The sequence below is a fragment of the Vanellus vanellus genome (assembly GCF_965231255.1).
Source record: "Vanellus vanellus genome assembly, chromosome: 6".
NCBI lineage: Eukaryota > Metazoa > Chordata > Aves > Charadriiformes > Charadriidae > Vanellus > Vanellus vanellus.
Genome location: NC_138911.1, coordinates 12,598,220 through 12,622,848, shown reverse-complemented (window position 1 = coordinate 12,622,848; position 24,629 = coordinate 12,598,220). Strand labels below are relative to the sequence as shown.

The 24,629-nt window shown below is 39.5% G+C and overlaps 2 protein-coding genes across 4 annotated transcripts in view; both read left to right on the top strand.

The window, feature by feature from the left end:
* The window catches only part of IPO7 (importin 7), a 43,502-nt gene extending 39,304 nt beyond the window's left edge, over window positions 1-4,198 (top strand). For both annotated transcript variants that reach the window (XM_082485460.1, XM_082485461.1), the window contains exon 25: window positions 1,226-4,198. In XM_082485460.1, coding sequence (XP_082341586.1) covers window positions 1,226-1,323 — 98 coding nt within the window. In that variant the 3' untranslated portion in view covers window positions 1,324-4,198. The remainder of the gene's footprint in view (window positions 1-1,225) is intronic.
* A 2,756-nt stretch (window positions 4,199-6,954) lies between these two features.
* The window catches only part of ZNF143 (zinc finger protein 143), a 42,832-nt gene continuing 25,157 nt past the window's right edge, over window positions 6,955-24,629 (top strand). Inside the window, exons 1-6 of one of the 2 annotated variants that reach the window (XM_082484820.1) lie at window positions 6,955-7,043; window positions 20,210-20,328; window positions 21,122-21,214; window positions 21,722-21,805; window positions 22,033-22,113; window positions 23,126-23,322. In XM_082484820.1, coding sequence (XP_082340946.1) covers window positions 20,217-20,328; window positions 21,122-21,214; window positions 21,722-21,805; window positions 22,033-22,113; window positions 23,126-23,322 — 567 coding nt within the window. In that variant the 5' untranslated portion in view covers window positions 6,955-7,043; window positions 20,210-20,216. Of the gene's footprint in view, window positions 7,044-20,209; window positions 20,341-21,121; window positions 21,215-21,721; window positions 21,806-22,032; window positions 22,114-23,125; window positions 23,323-24,629 lie in introns of both variants that reach the window. The other variant, XM_082484819.1, reaches the window with a different exon arrangement.

Below are 24,629 nucleotides of genomic sequence, written 5' to 3'. Positions count from 1 at the left end.
ACATACTGACACTCCATTTAGGCTACCTACCATACATGGGGATATCCTGTTAGAAGGATTTGGAATATAATTGTCTCATTAATGTAGCTAAGCAGAATTTCCATAAGCTAAGAGCTGTCTGTGCACTGTGGAGCCAGGAGGGAACAAAGCGATGCTCCCCAGGTCACGTTCGCCCCACGGTCCTTCATCAGCCATGGCAACATTTTTCTGGCCTGTTTCCAAAGAAACAGAGGCAAAATGCAGATCCTCTAGATAACACAATTCCAGATTCCCAGAAAGAGAGAGTAATTACAACTATTGAGGTAGGAGAAAGCTCTTAGACTGGAAATAAGACATTCCTAAGTGTTATATTGAGCTGGGAATAACATAAACCTGCATTATCTAGACTGTAGTAAAGGTAGATAGAAATACACATTTCTATCTGTTCTTTACCAGCCTAATTTTCAGTTCTGCATATATTAGAGCTTGTAAAAAACAGTCTTATAGTTATCTTTGGAGGACGGAATATGCAGCTATGAAAACTAGACAGCTTAACTATCATTGTTAGTTACAGCGATGGATACGCGGACCTCAGATGCCTAAAGATCTTAAGGTTTGGTTGAAAATGAAAAGTGATAAACTGGGTAGTTTTCTTTCAAAATTATGTTATATGGTCTAGTAACCTAAACTCTAAATTACCTGCTTGGGTATTTGGAGGGAAATGCGTGTATCCTAAAAAGGCTGTTTCTGGTGCTTCAGTGGCTATTTCTGCTTATATTGTTGAATTGAGATATGAACGCTGAAAATGTAGCTAATACCTGTGTAATGCTTTTGTGTACAGGTGTTCTCTTATTGATTTGACTGAAAAGTCTATTGATGTTGATTAGAAAGAACTGGGCGCCTGTTAGCAAGTTCAGAAGTCCAGCGTTCACAGCTCCTGTTTCTGAAATGTGAAAATTACATACTTGTATCCAAAAGCTGAAGTGTGGACTTTTAAAAATATAAATTCATTTAAGCATAGCTATAACAATATTGAAAAATGAAAATAATAAATAATCAGTCCATCTGTTGTTTGGGGCCTGTCACATTTCCACTTTGTGGGTGCTGATTACTTTCTTGGGTAACCCCAGGTTAAACCTGTATCTTTGAGAGATTCAAAATGGTCAGTCACAAAATCTTCCCTGTCTTCCCTCTACGCATGCGCTAAAATATCTTCCTTCTGTTTGTTTTTTTTTTTTTATTTTAGAATCCAAAATGATTGAAAAGCATGGAGGATACAAATTCAATGCTCCAGTTGTGCCAACTTCATTTAATTTTGGAGGCCCTGCCCCAGGAATGAATTGAATTACCACTTTTCCTGCTACTGTGTGATTGTAGTGAAGAGCTTGTGTTCCTCCCAATAGTGGTTCCAGAACTGGTTCATGTTATCTACAACTCACTCTAAACTAATTGATAAATAGATTGGACAAAAGCCCCAGAAGTGGGACCTGATCATGCAACCTAATACTGGAAAGCAAACCAGAGATTTTTTTGAAGATAGGAAGAATCTGAATTTAAAGCTTCAAATGACACACTTTGGAAATCGGAAATCAAGAGGGGATGTCATGAAGGCAGCTTTTCTTTTTCTGAGGAAAAAAAATAAGCATGGGCTGCAGGACTATTTAAAATGTCTCATTTACAGTACAAGCTAGAAGGCAGACTTAATTTTTACACCTGTGGCCGTATAAGTATTTGCCCAATTTATTTCCCTTTTCTCCCTTCCTATTGGGTGTCTATTCTTTTAATGTAAATAAGATAAGGTAATCAGATAGCCTTACTTAATCTTCATCATTTCCATTTATCGAGATTGTTCATATGTAGAATATTGGACACTTAATGTAGCACTACATAACTGATAAATCTGTAAATGAATTAGCACTTTCATATTGAAACAAGCCTGCTAGCCTATGTACAAAAATAGCAAAATGTTTGCTGTTTATAAAAAATTGAAATAAAAAATAAGGGATGTATTGGGGAAAATAATTTCAAGTTATTAATTTAAAATGAACTAGCAGTTTTGTACCTGGTGACTTTGTGGTGCAGTCACCTCTGGTTGTGACTTGAATTCGGTTATGTAAAAAGGGGTTAGTGATACTTCATTGCTGCTAAAAAAAAAAAAAAAAAAATAGCAACACCCTCCGTGTCCTTTGTTTTTCTTAAAGATCTCACTGTACAAGGTGAAATTTGGATACAAATGTGTACTGTAAGCACTGAGGAAAAAGTTACCTTCGCTAAAGCAGGTAAATAAGATGTGAAGTTCTGCTCTTAAAAGTAGATTTGAAGTGTGTGGATGAAACATCTATATATGCAATCTATTAAAAACACAACAATTTAATTTGGCTAATCTGGGCTATGATCTATGAATGCAATTGTTTCCCCTAGTCTTGCAAAATATTCTTTTTCCAGCATGTGGTAGTGCAGGTGTACTACTCTTGCATTTCATTCCCCCTCTTTTTGCACTCCCAGCATTAGTGCATGCTGTTGTCTGCCTGATCCAGACAGTGTATTTGAAGTTTTGCCAATCTTTCATTTTTGAAGCCACAATTTTCTTCCTTCGAAGTTGCTATAGTAACTAGTATTTTAGCTAGAGAGGCAAAATACAGTTCCCTCTGGGACCACTATCAAAACCACTGTATGAAGAAGCCAGCAGGGAGATGCTGTGAATGGGTTGGCTTAAATGCCCCCTTTTTATTTTCTAAAAGCAAAAATCCATAGGTTTTTGATCTTGCCTTGAGATCAATGGTGTCAGGTCTTTTAAATCAAATGTTTGGGGTTTGGTTTTTTTTTTTTTTTTGGCTGTTTTTATATAAAAATGTCACCTGCTGTTACAATTGATATTAAACAAGCTACCTTAATTTAATGTAAGCCTCCAAAATTTAAATACAGGTTAAAAATAAACTGAGTTTATATCTGTAAAAATGAAATGCACATATATATATTATGATACTCAAAATGCAGTCTTCAGAAAATTGGTTTGTGTGGTGTGTTTTTTTGCATCAGCAGAGTAGCAGGAATTTGTGGTTTGGGGTTTCTTTGACAAGCTGACCAGCACCATGCTCTGCCTTCCATTTGTTGCACAACCGCTAGCGCTTCTCTGGGCAGGTATAATGGGTTTTTCAAGTCACTCCTCTCTGGTCTGCCTTCTTCGGCAAAGAGAGAGTGCTAATGTGAGAGACTGAGCCAGAACTATAATGCCACGTTGCCCTAGCCAAATACCAAAGGGATAACTTTAAAAGCAAAGTGTGGACTTAAAAGGATGGATATTGCACCTGATGTGAAAAAGCTTAAAAGATTAAGCCTCAAATCAGAGTATCCATTATAGCGGTGCTATGAGAACCACAGTAGAACTTTTGAATCTTTAGCTGACTGGCCAAGTACACATAGCAGAACTGGTTTTTTGTAAATGTGTAACTCATGAGCACGTACAGGTGTACTCCGGCCTCAAGATAATCTCAAGTCAAGGTTTTATTTTTGTAGAAAAAGGTGACAGACATAATTACAGCATGCCTTTTCCTGTGCATTCCCTGACTTTGAAAAATGCCCAGTTTGACATAAATAATTTCTGAATATCTGCTTGTTGGGTATCTGCTTATCTTGTTATGCATCCCAAAAAAATCTAAGAGAACCTTTTAGGATAGATGAGAGAGACACTTTTGCCTCATGGCAGAAGATAGAACAGAGCAGCAGTGAGAAGGCTCTAGATACAAAGCAGATGAAAAAATGAGGGGAAAATCACTGATTCAGTGCCATTGTCATTTCTGGAACAGTTTATATTTTTCAAGTCACGAGTCAAGGGAAGAATTTTATCTCAGTATGAGGAATACAGTCCTACTTCAAGGGTGCTTTTATGTGTCGCTAGGCTGGTTAGCAAGGAGCATCTTTTTTAAGAGTGGATCTAGAACTTTGCTTTCCTTTGCTCCAAGAAATGTATTTATATAAATTGCAAAACAATTTTGCATTGTTGTTGGTGGTGATAGTGCATTTTGTGATGCAATATATCAATTTCAGTGATACACTTATGTCAAAATTAAAATTAATCTTCCTTCTAGAACTTGCACTTATCCATTCCATTTTCAAGGATAATGCAACTCTAAAGGAAGAGCTGGGAAATTTAAAGCCTCTGTTTTTTTCTATTATGGAAGATCTCCTTGGATTAATAAACATCTAAAGCAAACCCTTATCTTCACTTATTTCAGTGTGGTGTTTTGAATGTAGCTGTATTCTTGTAGTACTTTGGAGTCCTGTTCTAGTTGCACAGCTCTAAGCTTCGTATTTTCCTCTAAAATATTTCTTCAAGCAAATATTAAGCACAATCACAGTTTTCTTCACTGTGTTAAATATAAAAGGCTTGTGTCATACACTTTATTAAAATGTTGACATTGGGTAAATTTAATACCCCTTTTTCCTAAATCATTATCTTAAAAAAAATATTAATAGCTGTCAGCATAGTACAGCAAAGCTCTGTTCAAATCTATTGTAGCCTAGAATTACTAATGCAAGATTCAAGAAGTCTGGAGTGGATTAGTTATAGAATACCTGACAAAAACATGCAGATGGTTTTAATTGTGCCTAGTAATCCATACCAAACATCCATAAGTTTTATGGGTTGTTAGATTATTTTTTTTTTTCTAATGAAAATTTCCTCCTCTTATACTATCAGTTCTTGAAGTAAGAGTAGAAACATGAAGTTTCTCAGCACGTTTTATCTTTGCATGTTTCTGTCAAGTTCCCTTTCAGTCCTTCCTTATATGTACTTTCTCTTGCTAACCGTTTTCACTTCCTGGGCCTGAATTTGTCCCCCTGTAACTTCCTTGATGCTGTTGCTCAGGAACTGCAAGCGCTTTGCACTTGAGCAGTTCATACTGTAGGCAGTCATACCCCTGGTGATGTTCTCTGTGTGTTCGACACCAAGATACAGAGCTGCATCCTTCTCTGGAGTTTCAGCAATGGGACTGATGCTTGCTGATGGCTCTGAGCTGTGCAGCCGAGGGGACAGCTCCTCAGTGGGTGCTGCAGGCTCCCAGGGGAAGGACGTGGTTCCAAAGTCAGTATTGGTGGAAGACAGTGTTATCTAGCCATGCGTTTTGATTTAACAGACATGGCCAAGTTCAGCTAACACTGGCCCAAACTTTGTTTGTTGGTTAAGGCTCTACAATGACTTGGGCTACTAAGTTTTTATCTTTGGTATGTGTTCAACAGAGGATGAACAATGCTTCTGAAAATCTATGCCGAAGTGGGCATCCTGTTTATTTTCAAAAATGTAATTGGGAAGAGCACTACAGTTCTGCATTTCTGCTCAATCCACTGTTCAAGTTCTAACCTGAATGCAGTAGTTAAAAAAAAAAAAAAGTTTTATCAAAATTTGAGAAAATTTCGGCAGGCCCAAGGCTCTCTATATGCTACTGTTATGGACTATAAAAGCGAGTTGAGGTCCATGAGCTGGGTTCTTCTCTTCCCTGTCCTATGTGGGACCTTCCACATACCCAGAACCAGGAATGTGGAAAAGCTCCATTTGGCTGGTGGTGTGGCACCAATTGTCAGTTACTTTGGAATCAATACATAGCTTTTTTAACTTAAATGGTATGTCATTTGTTTTCATATTTGTTTTTTATAACCAGACATTCTCAGATGCTAGTGCTAGAAACAGAAAGCACTTCAGAATGGAAAATACCACATTGTAGGATCTGACAGATGTTAACAAGTAACCTCTTACTATATTTGGGGTTTATCAACTCCTTTATATTATCTTAGATGGCTGGAATTTGTATCTTGTGTGAGTTCCCAATTAAGAAACAGGAAGGAAAACTTGAAATTAAGAAAGGAAAATTGCTCTCCATCAGGCCTCTTTGGGAATAAGCTATTTTTGGCTGTTTGCATGACTGCAGGAATTTAGAATTATTATTCTGGAGTTTCAGGCAAAAACTTACATGCTTTTATATCTGTCATGTTCAGAAAGCTCAAATTTAAGTCCTACAGAGCTAGGCATGTTGTCTTACCAATGGTGATAGCTCGCATTAACTGCACAGTTGGGTTTTCTTGAAAAATCATCTACTGAAATAAGTGTAATACCTTTTGATTGCCTGTGGAGCTGTTGCTGGACTACACGTTTCCATACCTAAAAATCACGTAAGCATAAATATTCTCAAGTGTAGCTTTAAGAACAAACTCCTTATTCACAAGAGCTGGACTGAAATGGCCGCTTAAGATAATGCACCTGGAGGCTGGGGAAGGGCAGGGCAGGGCGCTCGCTGCCCCCATCAGGCCCTCCGCAAGGGCACCGCTCCCCGGCACTCTTCCAGCGGCCTCCCTCCCTCCGGCTCCCGCACCCCCACAAGGGACGGAGCCCCACGCACCGCCGGGGCGGCCCGCCCGCCTCCGCGTGGATGGTGGCGTCCCGGGCCCAGCAGGCCGCGCCGGGGCCGCCTGTGGGGGCCGCGACCGCGGGTACGGAGCCCGCGGCCGAGCCAGGAGTCCCTCCCCGCCGGCGCCCAGCGGCCCAGCTCCAGGCGCCCGCCTCCTCGGGCCGCGCCGCTCCGTCCCCACCGCGGGGGGAAGGCCGCAATGCCAGGGGCAGCCGCCTCAGGGCGCGCCTGGCCCCTCGCGATCCCCTCGGCCCCCGCCGAAGAATCCAGGGCGCCGCTGCCGCCAGGCTCCCTCCCCGGGGAAGGAAATGGCGCCTGGCTCCCTCGCTCCCCCGCTGACGCACAGGCGCCTCGCTCCCCGCGGTACAAAATGGCGGCAGCGGCGGCCCCGAACCCAGCATAACCGAGACGCCATGAAGCCGCGGGGCGGGGCCTCGGGCGTCTAGCCAATGGGCATTGGCGCGGGGCCTGGAGGCGGCCAATGGCGAGCGGAGGCGGTGACGCACTTCGCGGTGCGCCCAATGGGAGCGGCGGTAGCGTGGGGCGCGGGGCCCGCCCGCGCTGCTCGGGGCGGTGCTGAGGCGGGCGGGCGCTGAGGCGGCCGTTTCCTGTCCTGGTGCATGGTGGTCGGACGGAGGAATTGTTGGAAAATTTCTCGGCGAGGTTAGTATATAAATGTGTTTTTACCCAGTGTGCCTTATTCTAACCACCGCCATCTACGGCTGGGGCCGCCGCGCCGGGCTGGGCCGCCGGGCCGGGCCCTGCCCTCCGCGCTGAGCGCAGGGAGGCGGCGAGGGGGCAGCGAGCAGGGGCAGCGGCGGCACCGACCGACACGAATAAAGCCGCGGCTCCGCCGCCCGCTCCGCGCGGCTCGGCCCCTCCTCCTCCCGCCGGGCCTGCCCGCGCCTGCCCGCCGGCATCCCGCACCGCGGGGCGCACCGGCCGCCGCCCCCACCCGGCCACGGGCGGCGCGCCGGCCCTCGGGGGGGCCCGGGCGCACCCCCCACCCCCCCATCCTCCTGCCGGCCTCCTCCTCGCGGGCGCGGGGGCGCCCGTTAGCCGCTGCGTCACGGGCGGGGGCTGCCGGCGGCAGGCGCGCTCTCGGTGCGGGGGGGGGCGGCGGGAAGGCGGAGGGGGGGATCCCGGCCCGCTCAGCGCTCCGCGGCGCCCGGCGCTCGCTGCTGGCGCTCGCGGCGCATAAATATGGGGTTTAGTTTATTTTTACATTCCCCCCTTTTCTTTTTCTTTTTTTTTCTTTTTTTTTTTTTTTTTTTTTTAACGCGATGTTCCTATGTTGACGGAAGGCAAACTTGCAAAGCGGAATTAAAACAGTTGCCTTCAAAGCTCTCTCGGCCTAACGTGCGGCTTGGTAACACGCGTGTTTGGGAAGGAATAATTCTCTATTTTTACACCAAGTTGCTTATTTTAACGTTGCTGTGCTGTCGTGCCGTGAGGGCTGCTGGGCTGGTGCCGTGCTGACACAGGAGAAGGTCCTTGCATGGAGCCTGTGAAATCATCTATTTTAGTTAATCTCTTTCAACTCACCAAAATACCATGCAAAATTATTTTAAGCGTTTTACAGCCTGCTCTCTCTTGTTGCCTTCAGCTTTTCTTGTTTAGAACTTCTAGTAGAACACGATAACGAGAAACTACTTCTCTAGGAAAATTAACTGCAAGAAAGCAAAGATTTTTATTTTTTTTATTTATTTTCTGGTAAGGTCTTATTTGCAGTGCTCGTTCGTCAAGAAACAATGATGTGACTTTCGTGCAAGTTAAATTTTTTGTTAAAAGAAGCCTACGGTTAAGCAGCTTCAATTACGTGTAAAATCTCTTAAGGGTTTGTTTTGAACTATCAAAGGATTACATTTGACATTATACACAGAATGATACTGGTACTTTGAAGGAATGTTATTCCCATTTCCAGTGGTACAGAGAATTCAACCTTACGGCCTTTCAAAGAAAGCATTTTATCTTGTCATATGGTTTTCTAAAGATTCTGCTTCAGGTGTTGTAAATCTGTTATGTCTTAGTGGACTGTATACCAGATATTTCTGCTGTAGCTTCAAGGTGATCATACCTGAAAAAAATCAAATTTGTTTGTCCTTAACTAGTAGCTTTTTAAAAGAAGTAGTATGTGCATAGTATATTTTAGCTTCTTTGTATAAGTGTATTTGCCGTATAGCTTTAGAATGGCAGAGTACAACATAACCATGTTTTCATGGCTTGTTTCTTTGTATTTCATGCATTAAAGTCCTGAGCTTTCAAGCTGTATACATGTCAGAAGCTATTCATCTGAATTACTGCAGAAAATGAAACTCAGCAATATGTAGTCAAATAATATATGATTGTTTGGGTAATAGATTGCAGCTTAAACGAGATGTAAAAATAAACATTTTAAACAGTTTTGAGAAATGTATTTCAAATTTGTTGTATAATTTACGTAAACTATTCTCATTATTGTAATGAAATATTTAATTTCTAGTATCCTATCTGAGGAGGAGTTATTTTGCCTTATATTAAAGGCTCAAATAAAGCAAATGCTTAAGCAAGTACAAAAGTTTCTTTAGCTGGAAAGTCATTCAGGGTTCACTCTGTCTTCATGCCCGTGTAGCATTTGATGATTAAACGTCAAAATACTTCTGTCATGAGCTGGCAATCCCTTTTCTCAGTGGTAATAAAGTGATTAATACTCCCTAGTAATGGGTGCCAAAATTAGGCTGTAAATTTATTTTTTTTTTTTTTGGTATCTAGAATATCTTCAGCTCAGCAGACTGCTGCTGGCCTGTGCTACCCAGGAGAAAGGAATTGGCAGGAGTTTGAGTGGTGAACAGGGTGTGAGCAGCGGGCTGCTGCCTGCTGGCTGCCTGCTCACCTGCAGGTCCACTGGCTGTGGAGAGGGGTTAGGCTGAGGGTTCCTCAGCTTCAGTTTGGTGGTGGGAATGGTCTCCCCCAGGACACCATTTCTTCTGTGCCTTAAAACACCATGTGTATGTGCGTGTATTCTTGCAGAATTATGTATTGGCCTTAATGAGATGTATGGGTTTTGTTTTAAAATAAAGCTAAAAAGATGACTATTTTGAACTGGGTTGCTTCTCTTACAGTGTAATTGGGCTCCATTTAGAGTGCGGGATGTTGATCTTTCTTTACATGTAAGCCTTGGCCTTAAAAAGTTTTGGTTTAAAACATGCTTCAGCATAGGTGGAGCCTTTGAGAAACACTGCTATTAAATTCTGAGGAGTCTTTAGTTGGCACATGTGAAACTATTTGTTTTCTAAAGCGTAGGGCTTGTCTGAATTTGGATGAGTTTCCACACACAAAGTGAACAGCACATTCCTGATAATCAGGGCAATTCCTCCAGTTTCCAGCAGTATAATGGGCAGAATGCAGATACTCACGAGGAAGATAGTCCGATTCCTTCATTGCTCTTTTCCTGTCTGCATTTTCACTTGTACCCTCATCTTTGATCCCCACGATTCCTGCTTCCCACACCATCTTTTGTAACTCCTGCTGCTTCTGACGTGTATGTACATACCATAGCATCCCAGGCCAACCTTTGTTTGCCTTTCCTTGCCACTGGCTTTTTTCCTGTATTTTCAGATCTCTTGCACATTTCTGCAGCTCAACAGCATGCTTTCTGCCCTTTGTGCATTAATAGGTGGGCAGTTTGTTTTTTCATGTCTTCTGCACTGCAAGGAAATCAATGCAGCTGGTAAAGAGGGCATGAATTGGGTAGCCTATTCCTATGCCTTGTGCCACAAAAGATCCCAAAAGATTGAAGGAAGGTTTCTGCTTAGTTTATGGATCCTTAAGAAGGATTGTGATCCTAACAGATGGATCCTTTTCTGGAATCTGAGAATTCAGCTCTGAAATGCAAGTTCCTGTAAACGGAGGTGTGCGTAGGTATTGTTCTGAGGATGGGGTGAGGAATCTGAGGGAGGGGCCTGTCCATGGACACCACTTTTCGGGGGGGGAGGGGAAGGAAGCCTTATTGACCCATCGTGGCACAATGGAGACTATGGGGTTCTGCCTGTACCTTAATTCTATAACTTGATCTGCTCGTAGTTGGGTTTATTTGAGGGACTATGGTTTTGGTCCTCTCACTCTGCTCTGTGCACCAGGAATTGTTGATCACTTACTCAAAAATGGAATCTGACTAAATTAGTGAATGCTTCCAGAGACTTCATCTGCTAAAATTTCCTGGGTTACGCTGCTTTTTTGATTGTACAGTGGGATTGTATTTTGCTCCACTGAGATAACACTTGTTAAATAAATTCTCAGTTTTAAAGGGAATTTACAGTTCCAGAAAGATCTGTGATATTGAAAGTTGACATCAAAGTTACACTTACAACTACTTAGTACTTCCCTCAGTCTGTATCTTATTGTATGTTCAATGTTTTCTTCTATATGTTTCTTGAGGGGAAAATTGTGTTATCTGCTTAATGCTCTTCAACTTCATTTCTGATGACAGACTTCTCTGGAATTGGAAGATGGGTCTGTATTTGCAAGTTAGTTGGTGTTGCCCATTTCTTAAGTATATTCATACTCAGCTAATATGGTATTACACAGAGTTTCTTGGAATATATTTAGAGGTACTGTTTTTCCATTTACATTCATAATTTTTTTAATTTTTTTTTTTTTTTTCAATTCTGGGTAAAGATTGGCAATTCAGTAGGCTGTCCATTTAGTTCCTGAAATAAAAACATAAACTAAAACACTGTTGTTAACTCTTATGGCTAATACTGATACATCTGAAATGTACGTATCAGATTACTAATTAACTCATAACCACACAAACAACCCATTCAAAATTCCCTGTTTTGTTGGCAGTCTCAGTGGATTTGCAGGATTTGAAGGGGCACAGCCAGGATTAACTGTTTTGATGATGTAAATTAGACACTTTTGTGATTTCTTGACAAGACAGTCAAAAGTCTGTTTGACACAAAAGTAAAGCATTGATAGAAATAGTTGGTCTCAATTTCTTTCAGATTTTTAGCCCTTAAGTATTCACCCATTCACCAAATGTTCCTTGTTTTGTTTAAAACACTCACTGATACAACTGGAGGCTTTATGATTTAAGGATTAAGTAGCCTCCTGAAGTGCTTCAGAAGTTAACTGGTTTTGGTTTGCTTTGGTTTGGTTTGGTTTGGGTTTTTTTAATGCACATAGTCATTACTGCTCATTTGTAGGAGTAATTTGAATACAATTCTGACATGCATCATCTAGATGCCTTCTTTATATAGCTAGTATTTTGTATATAGTTGATGGTAAAAAACAACCCCCAGTGAGTCTGTTTCTCACTTTGTGACTTCCAGGGGGAAAATCTGCTTGGAATGAAATCTCATGCTTTTTCTCACTAACGTGTGCTGAAAAATTATTGAAAGGGTTTGGGGTTTTTTTCAGCTTTGTTAATCATATTCTAAGTTTAAAACAGAAAATTGGACAACCTACCGTACGTTCAGCTTTTTTCTCATCTCAGGCCCAGCATGCAGTTTCTGAGCATGCACGTTGTTATTATTCTCACTTTTTTGACTATTAAAATAATTTATTACCAGTCAGTCTGCAATGGGGTGGGTTTTTTAGAAAATAAGGTATGCATGAGCATTGATAATACAAGGTTAGTCAGGAAAGAAGAAATGTGCCTTAACTTTGAGCAAGGAAGACCATCTGAGTTCAGAGAAAATTGCTGGCTTGTTTTGGCAGGTGAGTTTACATTGTTCCTGTCACAGTATTTCTGCAAGCCATTCCATGCACACTCACAAGTATTCCCAATGATGCATAGGTGTTTTCAGTCATATTCGAATTTGATGTTTTGGTACAGATTATATGGCCCTTTCTCATGCTAAATCTAGATGGCAGTGTATTAAGAACAACTGACTCAGTGCATTAATCATTGACCAGGTGCCTTAGTATACTTTTTTGTATTTTAGTAAAGCTTTCAGAATTCCAGTCTCTGTACCTCTGCAAAGAGCACTGTATGGATCTCAATTGCTTGTTACCTTTCGTGCAGGATCTTTGGAATCAGATCTCTTGGAAAACTCCCAAATCTGTTTCAAATCTCTGGTTTAGGAAGCCGTGCTGGTCATTGGGGTGGGTAGTTAGAAGCAGTGCTGTTACAATCGTGCTGCCCAAGGCATTAATTAGCTGGTGAGGTGCTTGTCCCAGAGCTCCAATGTGAGTTTAATTAGCTTTCTGTCAGCACTGCTGACGGTTAATATACTGATGGAACTACTCTAACCCCCATTGATTAACCAGTAATTTCTCCTCTAATATATTCAAGAAACATGAGGTTAGCAGTCATGTTTGGGATCAAACTGAGTCTTCGCATGTGTAGGACTTCTTGGTGGGTGGCTTTCTGATCTCCCTGCGTTGTTTTTTTTTTTAAGTGAAAATTTGAAAATCATACCATCCTCAGCACTCCCATAGTGTGAAATTACACGCATATGCATAATCTTGTAATATTAATTAGTTAGAATAAGGATTTGCAAACATTCTTTATTTGCACTTGTTAATCCAATTTTATTTTTTTGTATAAAATGTGAGCACTGATCTCTAACAATACTGCTAACATTCCGTAGATGGGATTCACAATGTAAACTGAATGTATGGTGATGAGTTTTGGGGGGAAAAAGACTGCTGGAACATAAAGTAATTACATGAGGCTAACCGTGGTTATCACTGCTCACACTAAAGTCAGAAGAGTTGTGCTTGGTTATGGCAGTGATAAATTTGGTCTTGCATTTAGGTATTATTTCTGAAGAGATATCTAAGCATGTGGCAGTGAATTAGTCTTGAAGTGCATTATAATCAGGATGTACCTGTGGTGGAACAGAAAGGTTGAAATACTGCAAAAAGAATAAAAAGGAGCCTTGAGTTTGACTGCAAACCTCTGCTTTGGGCAACATAAGTCTCTGCAAGTTAGCTGTGCTGCCACTCAGAGTGTATACATCATGCCTATGGAGTTGGCAGTGCTGTCAGGCTTGATTAGATTCTTCTCCAGGGCCAGGGTTAGAGCCCATGGTTCATAATTTGCAACACTTCTTTGCTATCTAGAAAATAATTGTGTAATTTACTATTAAATTGCATGTTACCCCTCTATCTGAATCCAACTATTGTTACCAGATTCTTTAGTAGAGGTTTTTGGTCTGTATTTCATCCTTGTTTCCATTTTATACAGTGGATGATTAATGTGGTGGAAATTGCTGTTTAATTATGTTCTGCTTGCCTTTACCAGAGACTGGAAAAAAATAAAGCAAATTAAGTTTACAGGAGAAAGCATGTAGAAATTTAAAAATGCCTAACATTAAGTAGTTTGTCATGTTTATTCACTAAAAGTCAATCTGACAGATGATAGCATGAAATCAATGTTTCAGTGCAATGGTGAAATACTGAAAAAGGTAAGGGCTGTTGATGAAGAAGGAAGTCCATGTCTCATCTATTGAAGCATTTGATCAAAGCATCCACGGGATCTAGATTTTGTTTCTGACCCTGCTACAGATTTCTGGTGTCATACTGGAAAAGATTATCATACAGGTACATATGGTAACAGAAGTAAGATTTTAAGAGAGCCTTAGTTCAGCTGTGTGTTTATTTCTGAGCTCACAGCTGTCAAATGACTTAATGTAATTAGTAAGCTATACACTTGGGTCCTCTAAAAAAACTCGGTCTGGACTAGTCAGTTTTTCAGTCTATGTCAGTCATTTTTTGCACTGAGACCCAGAAGGCTGTGATGCATATCAATTATCAGTTGAAGTGTATTGAACCAGAATGTTAGTTGTAGGGACTAGTTTTATTTTTCACAAATATTTGTTAAACAGACCAGTTTTGGGAAATAGCTGATAATTTGCAATCATATCCGTGGTTAAGGACCCTAATGCAGCCAGTATTTAGTTCAGAAAAACCATAATTTTGTTACTGTGCTGACATTCTTGAACTGATTTTGGGATACCATTTAGTCAAATATGGGAATGCAGTTTCCTAAAATTCCTTAATGAAAGTTTTAGTATTGTGGGGTTATGTGTCATTTGCCATTTTACTGAATGTCTGGAGTAGCTTTTTTCCTGTCTGTCTGTCTGTCTTCCTGAACATTCTAGATTGCATTTTATAACCCTAAGTTTTCTTCCATGACTGCTATTACAAACTTTATTCCATTTCCTGTTAATCATCCTCTAAGCATCATCTTTTTTTTTTCTCTAAGGAGTGGACTTTCTGCTAATGTCACTGCAGGTTTTTTCCTTTGTCCAGCCATACAGTGGTATAGTCATTCTTTAAATGGCAAATTCCTGCTATTTTCCAGCTGTTATTTGCCACATTCTCTACTACATGGGGTCTCCTTGTGCTGTCCTCTCAGCTGCCATGGTTCCCAAGTGCCCCAAACCCACTTTCTGCTCCATGGCAGTATGCCCTTTACCAGCTCTTGCTTTTCTTTTCAGCTGCCTAAATCCTACCTGCTCTTTCTTGTTTGATTCCTAGTTTTCAGTGGAGACTCCTGTTTCCAGTTGCTAGATTGAGTTTACATAAAAACTTACCTTTTAACATTGCATCTTTTCTCCAAAACAAGTGACAACACCCCAAAGATTCTATTTATTAGTAGAGGAAAAATATAGGAGATGTGTTCTCTAGATAGGCAACTTGATGACGTCTTCATGAAAAATCCTTTCTTTTTAACAAATCCCTCCCCCTCCCCCCACCATCCCTCTGCTTTCTGAGTGTTGAGAATTTAAAGCATACTTGAGTTCACAGTTTTTTCTGTCCAGAGAATTGGGGGGTTGTTAATAAAAAATCGCACCTATATGCCCTGCTGGATGCCATATTTTATCTGTCACTGTTATACTGGGGGCTTACATTGCTGGTGCAGCTTTTGTCAAAAAGCATAATAAAGTCAGCAATGCGCATCACTAACTCACTGCTTTTGCTTTGTAACTGACAGTGCAAGACTTGTTTCGGCATCACTTCTTGCGACTGGCTGTTGCCTCCTTCTGTTAGACACTGTTTTCAGTTCAGTCTAATAATTTTCTGTCCCGGGCTGAATTTTTTTGTGGGAAGTATTTTAATCATCTTAAAGAATGGTAAGATTTTCTTTGCATGAATACCATCAGAGTATTTCGGTGACTAATCGTTTCAGGAATGCAATATGCATTACTGTCCTTGTGAAAGTCTTCCCAAACATCATCGTTAACATGCCTTTGAAAATTGCGACTTGCATATGATCTGTGAGGATTTGCAAGAGTTCACAAAGTCAAGTCTCAAGTTTTTGCATCAGTGAGTACCTCATGACTCAGCCTGTACTTGGTGTCTTTTCAGTAGGACAGCTCTTGAGATTAAGCAGAATACACATGCGTCAGTCCTCTCGGGCAGCCATACAGGCCCCACCCCAGGGTTCATGTATTTTCCTAAAAATGGATGTTTTTATCTGCTTTTTAACTAAGGACATGCAATATTTGACATGGGTAAAGGAAATCTTTCACTCCCAGGTTCTTGCTGACAAAATTCCTGGCAGACAGGAGGTTTAAAGAAAAAGTTTAGTGATGCAAATGCACAGAAATCAAAGCAATGAGGTGGATTAGGAAAAGAAGCTGGTGAGATTTGGATTGGAAGAAAGATGAAGACAAATCTGCTGGAAGCTGAGGAGAAAGCAGCATATAAGCCAGTTAGCAGAAAAGGGGGCGGAATAGAGTGACTAAAACTGAGGTAAGGGAAGAGACTTGAGTTTGGTGAAAAAAGACTGGTTTCAAAAAAACAAGGCAAATGAATAAAAATACAGTAGGAGACTAGATTTACAGTGTGGATGATATACCAACAGCATGCTGTTATAAACGTATGCAATGTCAAACTGTTCTATGATAGCTGATCATTTTAAGTTGGAAGGGACCTCCAGATCTTAGTTAGTCCAGCCCTGATCAAGGCAGGTTTGATTAGACCAGGTTCCCCAGCGCTGTGGCAAGTTGAGTCTTGGGTGCCTAGAAGGATGGAGAGTCCATAACCCTTCTTGGCAATCTGTTCCTGTATTTGACCATTATTGTGGGAGGGTGAGGGCGATGGGGAAGTAACACTGTGGCAGCAATATCTCTGTGATAGCCTGACCCATTTCTCCAAAACAAGCCAACTTTTTACATCGTCTTTAGTTCTTTCCCCATCCTCTTCCTCAGAGCTCGTAGCGTTCTCTGGTTAGCCTGTCTCCTCCACTGGGGAGGAAGAAGAGCAGCTGAAAGTGAACAACATACCCACTTTTGGCTGAGCATAGTCCTCCCTGCACAGCAGAGTAATGGAGCAAAACTCCTGCATCACGAGAGAGCGTGTGAAAGATGGGGTTTTGCTGTTTGGGAGGGTCCCAGTGCTACAACCTCCATTGCACAGGATGTGCTCCTAAGATGGGTCTGAACATGAACCATCTTGAGACAGAGGCAGGAAAGTGATAGACAATGGTGTGACAGACATGTAGAGCAGACCAGCAGTAAGACGAAGACTTGGGGACTAGTTGCAGAACGAGTTGGTGTGGACATGGGAGTATTTTAGATTATTTTGACAAGAAGGATGTGGTTATACTTGGGAAGAGGGATGTGCTGGAAATTTGGTACCATGATAGGACTGGCTGAAGAACAAAGCTGGTACTTCAAGGGGAGGGGATGGAACTGGGGATAAGAAGCTAGTAGAAGGACAGATTGGGAAGGGTATATATTGGAAGGAATCATTTTAAAGGAATCGGAATTGGGAGAAGACAGCAACACGGTCTCTGTTAAATTATGGCACGTGATCATGTAGATAATCTGGAATAGAGGAAGGTAGTGAATGTTTTTCTGCTGTGTGCAGCAGTTCACTGATTTTTTCCAGTGCATGATAACTATTAATCAGCCACACTAAAGTAACAAACTCAAACACTGTAAAATAATTTAAGCAAATACTTTTGCTCCTGTGGCCCTTGAATTTGTCTTGCATTAGATTTCTTTTTCTTCCAGTAACAGCCATTGACCCTTTAAGCAATTGGTTCTGCTCTGACTCTTTCAGGACTTTGCGGTTGTCTGCGTTGACTAGCTGCCTCTCTACTTACCCAAAGTTGAGCGAAGAGGCATAAGCTCTGGAGGAAGGGCATTATTCTATTTTAAAGGCAGATAGTATAGTAAATACACTGGGGGCTTCTTAAAAGGCTAAGACAGGCCCAAGCTTAAAGGCCTTTGAGATGCAGTTCCTGCTAGAATTTCAGAATATAGTTCTAGTCAAAGCTGGTGGTTGTGCAGCCTTTCTTCTCCAATGTGTGAAATGGTGTAGCTGCTTTGCAACGTACTTCCATGAGGTGTCCGGAAAATTGAGTGAATGGAAAAATACTGACAATATAAACAGAACACCGTTAGCAGTTAAGAAGACAGACAACCTCTGTGCACCACTAGCATCTCATACCATAATTACTTAATTTAACTTGCTAAAAGCTGGCAGTACCTCCAGAGAAGAAGTCCTGGCAAACTGGTCTGGAATAAAACTTTTTTTTGGTGCTAGTTTATTTTTTTGACTGCATCATTTTTCTGATCTTATTTGTTGCACAGTACATGAACACTGAGGCCACTTCAGCACTTGTTTAAGCTGATTCCGTAGCTATGTCCCATTTTTGGTTTATGAGCAAAGTGCTTTCTGAGTAAGGGTTTTGTCCCTATTTTGAGCTAGGAGGGATAAATGAGTAATAAGGAAAGACGTTGCTAGTCCAAAATCACTAACTTGGAGATGGCAGAGGAGGGAGTTGAACTCAGGATCTCTTATGTCCTCATACAATTCCTTGTCCCTTAGATTACAGTATTCAACAAAAACTTAGCTATTTCATTTTATTCAGAAACATCTAGTATAAATATGATTTAGTCTGAATGGCTTCTCTGCACTGTCTCTTTCTGTTGTATTACCTATCTTTCAGAGACCTCATTTTCTAGAAAAGCTTCTTTTCTTGAAAAAGATGCTGTGAACAAGAATTTCCCATCTTCCCTTGGATGTTAAAAAATCTATCACACCTCTTTTGAATTATATTTTTGTTCCTATCATAACTATTATCTTCTTTTTGATGCTCAGAGTTCTTCAAGGTTCAAATTATCTATTAAAAGATACAGATGGGCTCTTAATAATTAAGCAAACTGTCCATAACATTCTCATACATGCCAAGGTGATTTAGACTCTAGGTCCAATTTCAAGAGGTAATGTGTAATGTAAACATCACATTACAAGTTAGTGGGCCTTGGACTGTAGAGGCACATCTGCTTTGTGCACAGCACTTGGGTTAAAGCACTTCAGACGGCAAAAGCAGCAGAGCTGCAGCAGCTGGGTATGGGTCGGCTTTTTCTCTGCTGAGACTAAGAAACTTAGGTAGCTGTCTGCCTCTTGATGAAGTAGAATCTGCCTCAAAGCCACTTGGATGTATTTGGAAAATATTACTCGTGTATCATTTTCAACTACTAAATTAGTGTACCAAGCCTTTAAAATACTGCAGGCATGCTGGAGTACCTAAATGGTCTAATTTTGCTTTCATTATTTAGTTTTGATGTAAGTACAAGTTTCTCAGGGGTCTTTGAGACCATCGATGAGTTGCTCGTTCAAGGACAGATTTCTGGATTGTAGAGGTAGGAATAGTTTAGTTATTTAGAAGTCATAAATAAATGAAAAAAGCTAGATTATTCTTCTCAGCCTTGAATTACAAAACAGCAGGTCAAAGGATAATACTAAGATTAAAAGCTTTGATTGTTTATCTGTAACCTTTTTGTGAGATTACCTAACTGCTGCTTATTGTAAGAAAAAACTCTTGGCTATCAAGAGGTTGGGGAAAAATTGCTTTAAGGCCTAGGTTGCAGTTCCATGTGATCCCCCCCACTTCATCCACATCTAAGTGTGCATTACATTAACTAAAGGGCTTGCAGAAGTCAGTGACATTTTTGTTGGGTTTTTCTTTGAGGGGGGGAGGGGGGTATGTGTGTGTGTGTGGGGGGGGGGTTTGGCCTGTAGTAAAGGCCAACATCTGAGTTAGTAGAATGCAATGTTATGTATTTCCTTTATAGCTTCTTAATCTAGTAATACTGAAAATTACTAATAGCCTTTCAGATTCAGTAGACTTCTTAATCTCCCATATTGAAACGTGCCTGGGTAAAAAAAATCAGTATCCAAAGGGCTGGCTATATCCAGTTCTACGAGATACATGCAGAGTTTTGATTGTCACTCGCCAATCATTGTCCTGTTGTCTTATTAATGCATTTTATCATTAGATACTTTATTATTTTCAGGGAGGGATTTTTTTTTTTTTTTTTAATAGAAACCTTCCTGGAAAGTTTCGGGAAATAGTTGGATCATTCAGTCATACTCACTAGTGAAGTGTGTATTTCCCAGTGTGTGGCAGATTCTAAACCTCTTCTTGGCACTGGAGAGATGTTTAATTTACATAGTTAAAGCCTTGCTGTTGTCATGGGTGACCATGGGTGAATTGTCAGCTTTATTTTAATTCTGGGGACAAAAGGATATCATTACTTATACCATCATTACCACCATTATTCGTTTTACCTTTTTTGAATAATTCATAGTTAACTGAAATCTAAATGTGGTTGATGCACTTCAGTTGAGTAACTGCTACTGAAGTTCTTAATAGCTTGGTTAATTGCGGTAATAATAACTTACCTATTTCAAATAACTTTTTTTCCTCTGAAGTATTTTCTAGGTCAGTCAGTCATTCATTGCATCATCTTTATGTGGAAGGTAACATACAATAGTTGTAGCAGCTGTATAAAAATCTAATTAAGCTTGAATTGTCTTTAACTAGTTCTGGTTCTGTATTTAAATTCTCTGTCTGTGTTTTGTGAATACTTTCTTTCTAGGTAGACAATGTTATTAGCTCAGATAAATCGAGACTCTCAGGGAATGACTGAATTTTCTGGAGGAGGAATGGAGGCCCAGCACGTGACTCTTTGTCTAACAGAAGCTGTAGCCGTGCAAGGTGAACCTTCAGGTTAAAATATCTCTACATTATTGTGTCTTTTCTGTTTGAAATTCAGATAAAACTCTAAAACTCTCATAGTGTATTCTAAATGAAAAATCTAACCCAAATTATTCTTAGTTAACTGACATTGGTTAAGGTCACTAATTCTATAAGGAAATGATCTCTTAATTAACATAACAGTAGTGCAGATGTGACAAAAAGGAAATATAAAATCTGACTTTATTCTCACTATAGTTCTACTGTTTTATACTTTGTGACTTCACTTTATATCTATGTATTAAACAAGTTGAGTTTTAAAATAGATTGGTGGTCTAGGATTGGTTTAAATTCGATGTTTTCTGACAGCTTCGTTATGAGTTTACATGATTAAAAACTTCTTCCTAAATCTGTGTTTTACTCTAAATAGATTTGTGTATATTAATGAGAGGTAGTAGTGTACAAAACAAGATTATTGATACAAGTATATATATCATTATTTCACTGTTGACACTCATGACCTAATTAATATTTCTCCTAAAACCTCAGCTTTGTAGTTATTTATTCAGTGACGTTGTAACTTTTTTAGTTAAGGAAAATAACATCCTAGCTGTTATGTTTACAGAGCAAAATCCTGAACATATTACCCTAGTATATGTTCAAAGTTCAAAAACCAGAAAGCAAGTAAGAACCATTTCCTATTATTATTTCTGAAATCATTATGCTTTAAGGGGACATAATAATTTGTGGAGGTGGTTGTGATTTTTAGGCTTTGAGGCTGGTAATAGTGAATACAAACTTTTTTCCTTGCTAGATGGCGACAACTTAGAAAACATGGAAGGTGTAAGTTTGCAAGCAGTTACCCTTGCTGATGGCTCCACAGCTTACATACAGCACAATTCTAAAGGTAGGTAAATGACTAGAAGTGGATTGGTTGAAGCTGAAATTGTATTCCCCTTTTAAACCCCGTCTTTGGATTGGATTGTAAATCCCTTTGCATTGTACAGATTTCGCCTGACTTTACAATGTTTATGAAGTTCCAATTCCAGCTGGAAATAACATGTATTACAGTAACACTATGAAATAAATATTTATGTCTGCTACTAATAAGACACAGGTATCAAATGCAGAACATAAGTCAAACAAAAGTGAGATGATCTTTACACTTCAAACCCACATGTCAACATTCTGCCTACTGGATAGAACATCAAGCCTTTTCCATTAGTTTGTTGTGTTTTTTTTTTAATCCCAGAATTTTAAAACATCTGTATAGTCATACTGTGCTTACTCTTTACCAAACATTATTTCTCTTTGGTGTTTTAGAGATATTGTAATCCAGAAAGTATCAGCTGTGTGTTTAAACTGTGATGTGTCATACAGAACGTTTTTTAAGAATTCTAATTGTGTATTTCAGATGGTAAATTAATGGATGGCCAAGTGATTCAATTAGAAGATGGTTCTGCTGCTTATGTTCAACATGTACCCATGCCTAAAAGCAGTAAGTGTAATAATACAAGCTATATATTCTAAAATAATGTATTGCTGATAAATATTGATACTAAGTAATTAAAGCTTATTATAATAGCTTGATTTCTTATTTTAATGGGAAACAGTCATGAAGAGATCCTAGGTATTTTGTAATTCTAGGTATTTAGAGTTTAATCTTTCCAACTAATGGATTTTTCAAACTATTGTTGAAGCATTGTAATTCTTTCTTCCTAACAGGGGACAGCTTGCGTCTGGAAGATGGACAAGCAGTTCAGCTGGAAGATGGAACTACGGCATTTATTCATCACACCTCGAAAGGTAATTCTATTTTTGAAGTGGGATTTATTACATTAGAGTTCAAAAGAACTTCAGCAGTATACAATATGGTATTCTTTTCAGACTATGACATCATTTAGTGTGATTCCCAATGTAGATTATTGTTGCTTTTATTCTGTGACATCTGGAAATTGTTGAAATATGATTGATTCAGTTCCTTATTTGGGCCTCATATAACAGCTATAAACAGAATCAAAACTGATGTTTTTAACTTTTTTTTAGCCCAGGATCACATTAAAGTAAATATATGTGATGTTAGTAGAGAGTGTAAGCCCTTATACAGATTTCAGCAATAATTGCACGTGAAAATGAGAAGAGAAAGCAGATAAGAATCAATCAATTGTTCCCTCTTGACCTAAAGAATGTACAGATTGACTTAAAATTAAAAGATCATGCTATTGATGATTAGTTAGGTAGTGGGGCAGAAAATGTGACAGTTGACAGCCAAAAATGCAAATGTATTTATTTTAAATGATAACTTTGATTTCTGCAGACAGTGGTTACACTAGTCTTGGAAATAGTACTACTTCTCTACAAAAAGCGAACAAGTAGCTATCCTGTATTTTATGTGTCTTTTGCATATTTACATGATTCTGTTCTTAAAATGATCAGATTTATGAATCCGAAGTACTGTCATCAGTACATGTGTTACATTATTTTCATTTTATTATGAGTGGATACAAAATGGAAAGCATATTTGAGTTCCTAGTTTCCTTTGTAGATAAAACTGGACCAATATAAAATTGGTTTTGCACTTTTGTAAGTGTGCAGAAATAAAGATATGGGAAGCGTTGCCTTGAAAAAAAATAATCAGTGCTATTCATCCTAATATTTTAAGTGGTTATATTTCTCATATACTATTGGTTATATTTCTCATACATTTCATGCATAAATATGACTTTAGGAGACGTTTCCTAAACAGCAGTAGTTTCCTGTGTAGTGGGGACATTGCTATTCCTTTTCTTTCATAATACTTTGTAATATTATTTCTCAGACAGTTACGACCAGAGTGCATTACAAGCAGTCCAGCTGGAGGACGGAACTACTGCCTACATTCACCATACCGTGCAAATGCCACAGTCAGATACCATTTTAGCCATTCAAGCTGATGGCACAGTGGCAGGTCTTCATACAGGAGATGCTGCCATTGACCCAGATACCATCAGCGCTTTGGAGCAATATGCAGCCAAGGTATATGGAAAGACATTTTCTCTATCTGTAAGGTTTTGATGTAGCATCACAAGATATTTGGCAGGAAAAGCCAATTGTGATCAAAGAATTCAAATAATAATTAAGAGAGTCTTCAGATTCTTAGAAGAGAGAACACCAAATTGTCATGACAGTCCTTCACTCCCATGAGGAGCTCCAGTGTGTAGTGTTGCATAAAAAGAACAAAAGATTGAATGCTGAAATGATGTGGAGTCAGACTGATTTGGAAAATTATTTAGACAACTAAATAATAATTTTCTCTAAAATATAGCATTGGAAAGGAGCCTCTTGAGAGGACACTGTTTGGAAAGAAGGACGAAGTTTAAATTATTCTTGTTCAGGCACTATTGCTGGATTTATTTATTTTTTTCTTGCATTGGGAAGAGTGGGGCCGGGTGTACTGGGCAAAGACAATGCATGTTATGAAGTGTAAAACAGACAATTAGTTACTGAGTTTGGAAAAAACTTCATTGATCCATACTTTCAATAATAAAATGTAGTATGATGCAAAAAATTAATGTTGTCCACTTTACTGGACTTCTGTAAAGCATGATGTAAGTATAATAATGGGCGATGCAACTTCCATGACTTTATAGGTTTGCAGTGTCCCAGTTGCTGGATCATTACCATCAGTGCTTGTATTGCTCTGGAAAAAGAGTAGAATAAATTTTAAAAGCTGTCCTCTAGTGTCACTGGAAGTTGTCAAATTTTGGGAGAAGGCCAGGTAGGATAATTAAATGGCTTATACGCTGTTCTTTCCATTATGCTTCTGTCTGTTACAATTGAGGAGATCCTAAGAGAGCCAGTCAGATTGTATTGTGTTTGGCTATACCTTAACATTTAATAAAATAAAAGGTAATTCAAGGTTAGCTGAGCTGTAGTGACAAGCTTTTACACATTCCCTAGCTACTATTTAATTTAGGTTTAAATCAATCATAACTTTGTCCTTCTTAACAAGAAGATATATTAATCATAATTTGTTACAAGTTTCTGTTTTGAGAAGGTGAAGAAGAAACAGAAAAAATGCAAATAAATTTGCATTTTTGTCCTATTTAGCTCAACATGTGTGTTTTAATTCCATAATATGAATTTGTTTTCTGTGATGTACTTGTGTATGTCTAGGAAAAATGCTATTCATTTTCTTTAAGCTTTCATCTCAGAACCTTATTCTGAAAGGTGCTGCTAGAACCTCGCAGGGAAAGTCAGTAGAAGTGAGTTTCCAAGTATTGCACCTGTTTTACATACAAAAGCAAATAATAGCTCAGTACACACAACCCCGTCTTTCTCTT